We start from the raw sequence: 7,990 nt of genomic DNA, 5'->3' as shown, positions 1-7,990 counted from the left end.
CCCCTGCTGCACCTTGGTGTCTAGCAGCGGTAACTCCCCTAAAGCGGTGGAGTCAGCCGTTTTACACTGGTTGGGAGACCAGACGTCCTGATTTCATAGCGACAGTCCTGATTTCTGGGTCTTTTTTCTTACATAGGCTCCTATTACCCCCCACCCTCCTCCTGATTTTTCATGGTCACCCTATGCACTGGGGTAAGCGAGAGGCGACGCAGGCCCAGTTCCTTACTGGGCTCTCAACCTGCAGCCCCTGCGGATTCGTGCAAGTCCCAGTCCCAGTGTCAGTGATCACAGCACCGGGGGGGGGTTCACACCTCTGCTGGGTTTGGCCCAGCGCCCCCTGTGCGCCCCCTGCCGAGGACTCGGACCCCGATCACTCTCCGCAGCGCCTGTGGTCCCGGGACAGGCTGAACCGCGGCAGCGCGAGGCCCGGCCCGCTTGCCTTGCCCGGCAGCGCCCCCTGGCGGCCTGTGGGCGGCGGCCCTGGCCCGGTGCCCGCAGGAGGAGCCAGGCCCGGCCCCGGTGTCAGTCGCGGCGAGCGAGCGGGCGGCAGCGGCCATGTCCTTCTGCGCCTTCTTCGGCGGGGAGGCGTTTCGGGGCCACTTCGAGCCCGGTAGGAGCGCGGGGCCGGCGGGGGCTGCCCAGGGGGCCGGCCCGAGTCCCCCGTCCAGAGGGGCGGCCGTCGGCCGGGGGAGGGGCGGCCACCGTGCGTAGGGGCCGGGCTCCTGTCCACAGGGGCCGGGTTCCTGTCTATAGGGGCGGCCGGGCTCCCCCTGTCCATAGGGGCTGGGCTCCTGTCCACAGGGGCGGCCGGGCTCCCCCTGTCCATAGGGGCCGGGTTCCTGTCTATAGGGGCGGCCGGGCTCCCCCTGTCCATAGGGTCCGGGCTCCTGTCCACAGGGGCGGCCGGGCTCCTGTCCATAGGGGTGGCTGGGCTCCCCCTGTCCATAAGGGCCGGGCTCCTATCCATAGGGGTGGCCCGGCTCCCATTGCCCATAGAGGCTGGGCTCCTATCTATAGGCGCGGCTGGGCTCCCACTGTCCATAGGGGTGACCGGGCTCCCACTGTCCATAGGGGTGGCCATGGCCCCTAGGGGTGGCCAGGCTCCCACTGTCCATAGGGGTGGCCGGGCTCCTGTCCATAGAGGTGGCGGGGATCTCCCTGCCCATAGGAGTGGCTGGGCTCCCACTGTCCATGGGGGTGGCCTTCAGCCAGAGGGGCTGGACTACTGGGGCTTGGAGGGTGCAGCCCTCACCTGCAGCGATGAACTTCAGCGAGCTGCTGAATATTCAGAAGCGAGACTGCCCCCTCTTCAGCCCGTCGTTGAGGAACTCATGGCCCAGCCCATTACCACATTTGCCGCAGGACACCTAGAAGATGCAAGGGAGGAAAACAAATGACCCTGGCCCCTTTGCCAGCCCCCTCCTGGTAACACAGGGGCCCTGATCAGCTCAGCCCTGGGGCCTGGGTATGAGCTCCCCCAGTCCCCGGGTGGCCGCACAGAACCCCAGACCCTCTCTGTAGGGCGCTGCACCCCCAGTGTCTTCCCGTCTCCTGGCGCAGTGTCACTCTGAACCGGATCCTTCCCGGATGCCAGCCAGGCCCCGCGAGTCACATGAATCCCCAGGAGGAGCCACCTGTCACCCCAGCTAGTGCATGGGAGCGGCAGGTAGCTCAGACTCCCAGAGCCAGCTGAGTTCGCAATAGAATGAGCTGGGCCCAGGCTTGCTGGACAAACAGTGCCAGGGTTGGGGTCAGCAGGAGGTGGGTGTGGACCAGGGCTTCTGTTCTGAGCTGTGCTTGGGCCAAAGGTGCATAAGGAACGTGTGAGTGTGTGTGTGTGAGAGAGAGAGAGAGAGAGGACTCAGAACTGTGTCATAGTCCCCGTACTGCTTGTAGCTAAATGGGATTCTCTTTAGTTCATGTGACAGGGGCATACGATTTTGCAGCAGAGGGATCTGAGATTTCATCCCTGCCATGAAATCCTTGGTCATATCTTGGCCACTGGAAAGTGACAGCAGGTGGCGGTAGGTTTGGCTAAGCTGTGTAGGTGACCTGTTGGTGTATCCTGGCCTGAGTCCATGCTTAGCAGGCCTGTATTGTAAGCCATCCTCTGAGGTGATCTTCTCTGACCTTGAGCGCTGTCTGGGCAGCAGGATCCAGGCGTTCCAGGTGCCTCACACCCACGATTTAATTTGCACAGTTAGTGCCACCCGAAGTTAACCCGTCATTTCTCCTGTCCCCCTCCCCAGGCATTTACGTCTGCTCCAAATGCGGTTATGAGCTGTTCTCCAGCACAGCAAAATACCAGCACTCGTCTCCGTGGCCGGCCTTCACTGAAACCATTCATGCCGACAGTGTGGCCAAGTATGAAGAGCGGCCGGGCGCCTTGAAGGTAGAGAGTAAAGCAGACGCTTGCCAGCTCTCCCTGACTTGTCTCTGTTAAAGGGACCACGCCTGTGCCTGCTGCTCGCACTCTGAATAGCAGCACAAAGGGAGCGGCCGTGGATTGGCCCCGGTTCATTTGTTTTCCTCCTTTGCATCTTCTAGGTGTCCTGCGGCAAATGTGGTAATGGGCTGGGCCATGAGTTCCTCAACGACGGGCTGAAGAGGGGGCAGTCTCGCTTCTGAATATTCAGCAGCTCGCTGAAGTTCATCGCTGCAGGTGAGGGCTGCACCTGGATGGTCTCTCTGGCTCGGATCTGCCTGATTGGTTAGCGACTCCAGTGGTTTCCAGGGTTTGAACGAGGGCATGTTTAATAAGAATGGATTTGTCTAGCATCCACGTTTGGTGACTCCATCTCCAAGGACCAGTGTTAAGGCCACCCCCCTCCCCATTCCCAAACACAGCTGAGGCATTGAGAGGACCCCTGGGAGTACTCTTGATCAGGCCTGCCTCCTGGCTGGGAGTGAGGTGCCTTCATTTGTTTCCCTCTTTCTTCCACCTCTGTTAGCGAGACAGCCACTGTCCAGGATCATGGCCGTTGTGGCAGAAAGCGCCCAGGGGGCCTCAGGCTGACCCGATTAACAAATACTGGGAAATGTTCTTCCCTGGGGCCCTCTCTGGTTAGGTCAATGGGAACAGGAGCAGGCACCAAGCTAACAAAGTGATGAGGATGGAGCCGTATTGGTAAATTGCTGGGTGTGGTCCCACTGATCTTGCTCTCTGGGAGATTTGCATTGATGAGCTGTGTTGTGCTTCACATTCAGTTAGAGGGTGGCTGGTTTTTATTAGGTCATTGGTGACGAGCTCAGATAAACTGAGAAGCAACCCGGAGTCCTAAACAAACCTTCCAGGCCTTTAGATTTTAAAATGAATAAATAAATCAATGCTCCTCTGAACTTCCTGGGCCAGAAGCAGGGAGTGTTGGAGAAGTCCCTTCCAGCGAGCTTTCCAGGCCGGTGCTGCGGATCCAGAGGGGTTTGGAGAAGCAGCTGAACAGTTTGAGATTAATCCTTGTAAAGGAAGGACAGGGAAACGTGAGCCCACGTGAATGGGGCTGGGAGAGTTAGCTAGTGCAAGTTGCCAGAAGAAGGCAAGGGCATGTGATGTGGGTTTTCAACCGGGCTGTAGCTTTATTAGTCAAGTTACATCCAAAGTTCCCATCGGGGGACAGCCCAGCGTGGTCACTCGCACCCCATTGATCCTTTGCCAATGCTTGGGGTCCCCCCAGTGCAGGGGGAGCCAACCATCACAGTAGGAGGCTCTGAGGGCACCCGCTAGCATCCCTTCCCTTTCTGGGGGTTGAGCAAGAGGGGACCTTGACCAGCACCTCCGTCAAGCGCATTGGAGAGGCAGTCCCCCCCCGGTAGTGCCCCGTCCCCTGATTCACATTTTCCCCCAGAGGGTTAGACACACTGCCTCCATCCACCTTGCTGGATCTGGAGCCTAAATCAGCAAGTTCCTGTGCTGGGCACCTGCCAACAGTTGCGACAACTAAACGACTCTCAGATAGGTCCAGCTGTGCCCTCTGGGAGGGGGGAGAATCCCAGCCCCTCGATTGCCCCAACCCCTAAGTTTCGCTACGAGGAAGGTGAAAAAACAGAACCAGCTTCAGCCAAGCTGGTGGTCTGGGGAAAAGTTTCTTCCCAGCCCCGAAGTGGAGACAGCACAAACCACTAAGACCTAGATAAGGGGGGCAGGGTGGGTTGGCTGCTGGAAACCAACAATCAGGGAGTAGCCCTGTGCACAGAGCTCCTATCAAGGCCCTGCGAGACCTCAAACCTACGCTGGAAGTGCAGTGTGGGCTGGAAATCTCATGAGCCCTGCCCTGTCCTTTTGCCCTCTCCCATCACGGGAGGCTCAGGGCATTCGTAGCTAGGTAATTCCTCCTGTCTCTCTGCCCCCTTCCAAAGTGTGTTAGAGATGTTAACCATGCAAGTTCTATAAAGGCCTTGTTAAAGAGGTAAAGATGGCCCCCATTTTACAGATGGGGAAACTGAGAACAAGAGGGCTTGATCCTGCTGCCAGGGCAGTTCTGCAAAGCAAGAATCAAGGTTCTGAGGGACTTGCCCAAGGGCAGAGAGGGTGCAAGAGCAGAGCCAGAATTAGAACCAAAAACTTGGTGCATCTGGCTCGGCCCGCTAGTCACCAGACCACGAAACTTGTGAAATACTAACTGTGTTCATCAAAACATCCGGTGCGTAATTAGCAGGGGATTCCAGAGGTGTGGTGTCGAAATGCTGACTCGTTGATTTTGTTTCCCCCTCTCTCAGACAAAGCAGAGCAGGCCTTTAAGAAGTAAGCGGGCTGCTGGACTCACTCGCTGCTTATAGTGGACTCCTACAAGCTACCTATTGTTTCCTGTGATAACGGTTTGGGATCAAGTGCCTGTGTGCTCTAAATGAGACTCTAGTGAAGCAAAGATCCTCCAGGCTTCTGCAATACAACACCTCCCGTCAGAGATCAGTGCTGGATGCTGGGTGCTGGTTTGTCGGCTGGGAACATGAGGTGTGGGGAGCAGAAGGGAAATGGGACACTGATCTCTGTTTGCCTTTGCTCTGTCAGGTGGGTTATCTCCTCCTTATAGCGAATGTTGCACAATGTGACAACTTCTGCTTTGAACCATCTGGTTGCAAACTTGTACGTAGTTAGGGCCCTACCAAATTCACGGTCCATTTTGGTCAATTTCACGGTTATAGGATTTAAAAAATTGTGAATTTCATGATGTCAGCTATTTAAATCTGAAATGTCATGGTGTTGTGTCTGTAGGGCTCCTGACCCAAAAGAGGGTTGGCGGAAGTCACAGGGTTATTGTAGGGAGAAGGTCATGGTATTGCCACCCTGACTTCTGCGCTGCTGCCTTCCTTCAGAGCTGGGCACCTGGCCAGCAGCTGGCGCTCTCTGGCTACCCAGCTCTGACCACAGTGCAGAAGTCAGGGTGGCAATATTGTGATCCCCCCTACAATAACCCTGCACCCCCTGCTGCCCAGGTCCCCTTTTGGGTCGGGATCCCCAGTTTGAGAAACACTGGTCTGCCCTGTGAAATCTGTACAGTACGGGGTAAAAGTACACAAAAGATCAAATTTCACAGGGGAGACCAGATTTCATGGTCCGTGACTTGTCCCCTAAACGTAGTGAATTCGGGGGAAGCAAATGCTGTAACTCCTTCTCATCCATCTGACCCTACCCCCAGCTCTCCCATGTCCCAAAACAGCCAGCCTCTGCCAGTACCAGCTACTGAATTCCTGCTCTCCTGTCCATTATAAGTAGCGTGCATGATGGGTGAAATCCTGGCCCTCTTGATGTCAATAGGAGTTTTGCCATTGTCTTCAAAGGAGCCAACATTTCACCCTTTATTTCCAGAATGAAATACGGAGATAATGGGTGGAGATTCGGAGCTCTTATGCCCAGAGTTCAGGAGGGAGTGACGCTGGATTTAACTGAGATTCGAATCTGACCCCATTCTCACATGCTGTTTTCTGGTCTGGGATCATGGTATGAATTGCCCTAGGTAAACCCTTCCAGGATGGTTAGGGTAAGGATGTTTGGATGATCCTACCAGATAACGCTCTAGGTATTTTATCTGTTTTGCACACAAAAGAAATAATTTTAGAAGATGATTTTATTTTATTCTGCATTGGGCCTGATTCTGATCTCGCCGTGTGCTGGTTTTATTACTGCCTTAGCAGAGTTATTCTTGATTTACACCGGAGTAATGGAGCTCAGAATTGGGCCCTTTCAGCAAAAACTTGCGTAACTCAGGCTTTGGGAATCGTGTGTGAATTACCTCTAGATTCTAAAGGGCTGTTATATTTATTTCCCCTTGAATCAGCACCTCATCCTCCCCTTCGCCACACTGCCCATCGCCGTTCCCTTGGGCTGGAATGTGCGGATCTTCCTTCAAACCCTAGACCCTCGTTTGTTCCTTGATCAGTCCACAGGGACACCAGTACAAATGCACGACGGGGTTGCTTTCTCCTCCTGGAGTCTCTCCGGCTGTCTCCCTGGAGGGGCTCCATTCTGCTCTCAGTGACATTAGTGTAACCCCGGAGTAACTCCGTTGGTGGAGGTGGATTTATGCCACATTAAGATCCTGATCCTACTGCCACTGAAGCGGGCGGCAAAACTTCCACTGACTTTGGTGGTGTAGGATCACCACTGACCCTAAGTGAGATCAGAATCTGCCCCCCAGCTGGACTGGTGCAGCTCCAAGGGCCATCTTGAACCTGCATAGCTGACTGTAGAGCTCCAGGAAGCCCCCCTTTAACCACGGCAGCCCTCTTATGGATCGAAGATTTGAGGTGCACAGTGTCATGATGATTTACAGTGCAATAGGAACTGGGTCCACCCCCAGTGGGCAGAGCACTAAGGCACACTGATGGCAGTATTACGGTTCAGCTGCACCGAGGGGCACTTTACAAGCTGCAGTTTGCCTGCTGAGGTGCAGCCCAGGGGTGGAGGGGAGGTGACAGGGACACCGTACAAAGAACGGGACATCCCAGCTTAGCACTGGGCCTTTGCGGCTGCTTTGTATCTGCCTCTGTAATTGTTGAACTGATAATAAACCATTGATTCATTGTCCCGGAGCAATAACTTGCTTTGTGAAACATTCCTCATGCTGACCCCTGCGGGGAATAAATCCCAGTTTTCCTCTTCTGTTTTCTGGATCGTCACAGTATTGAATGGCAGGATTAGGAGGGAGAAAATAGATTTATTATTATTTTTGTCTGAGTGCCCAAAGATGTGTTAGACACATCACAGTCACATGTCTGAGACCGCAACTTCTGTCTTCCTGTGCATTTGTGCAGTGCCTCGCAGAAGCCTTGCTGCTGCCTAGGAGCGACTGGAGTGCAGATAACAAGTTTTGTATTGCCACCCATCACCATAGTATCTGGGCCCCTTCCCCATAAAATCGACAGCGATAGCGAAATCGCTAATGGACTTCACGGAAACTCTGGCACGTCTTCCCTTTTGGGGTGGAAGTTCTGCTTGGGAGCGTGTTTCTAGTTCTGATTTTTTAAGAAGAGTGTATTCCTTTACTTTGTCTAGCTTTGTTTGTTTCACGGCCATTTTTGTCTTTTTGGTTGGCTGGGGTTGGTTGGAAAGAAGGGAGAGTCAGTGCTGTGGCATTATCATGGTGAAAGGGCCTTTTGGAAGGAATCTCACCAATCCAGTTGCAAGTTTGTAGCTCCAGAGTCTCACACTTTATCAGGAGGAATCTGCCTCTGAATGTGTTTATTTATTCTGACAAGAGTCCGTGTCTCCTGTGGACAGTCATGGAGCTTCCATCTGGCTGACTCACTGGAAAAGTTCAATGTGTACAGACAGACACACACATGCGCACAACACACACTTTTGGTCAAGAGCGAATGCATTAAAATATGAAAACAAAACGAGAAGTGTTTTCAGTAGCAGTGGCTGCAGCGTGTTAGAATCATTAAGTTCTGACTGTGATGCAAGCTTGATTGTTTTACAGTGGGTCTGACATAGGCGTAATTTTCTGCACAGCATTTGTCCTCGCTCACCTCTATTACTGTCTCTAGGCGGCTC

At 54.2% G+C, this 7,990-nt stretch overlaps 1 protein-coding gene across 1 annotated transcript; it reads left to right on the top strand.

Moving 5' to 3' along the window:
• Positions 1-474: 474 nt before the first annotated feature.
• On the top strand, positions 475-7,021 carry MSRB1 (methionine sulfoxide reductase B1). Its single transcript, XM_039490188.1, has 4 exons — positions 475-610; positions 2,250-2,392; positions 2,548-2,662; positions 4,714-7,021. The coding sequence occupies exons 1-4, from the start codon at positions 556-558 to the stop codon at positions 4,740-4,742; spliced, it is 342 nt and encodes a 113-aa protein (XP_039346122.1). The 5' UTR covers positions 475-555; the 3' UTR covers positions 4,743-7,021.
• The last annotated feature ends 969 nt before the right edge of the window (positions 7,022-7,990 follow it).

Source organism: Mauremys reevesii, linkage group 10 (assembly GCF_016161935.1).
Source record: "Mauremys reevesii isolate NIE-2019 linkage group 10, ASM1616193v1, whole genome shotgun sequence".
Taxonomy (NCBI): domain Eukaryota; kingdom Metazoa; phylum Chordata; order Testudines; family Geoemydidae; genus Mauremys; species Mauremys reevesii.
The sequence above is the reverse complement of the archived record's forward strand: the minus strand, read 5'-3'. Positions and strand labels throughout refer to the sequence as shown.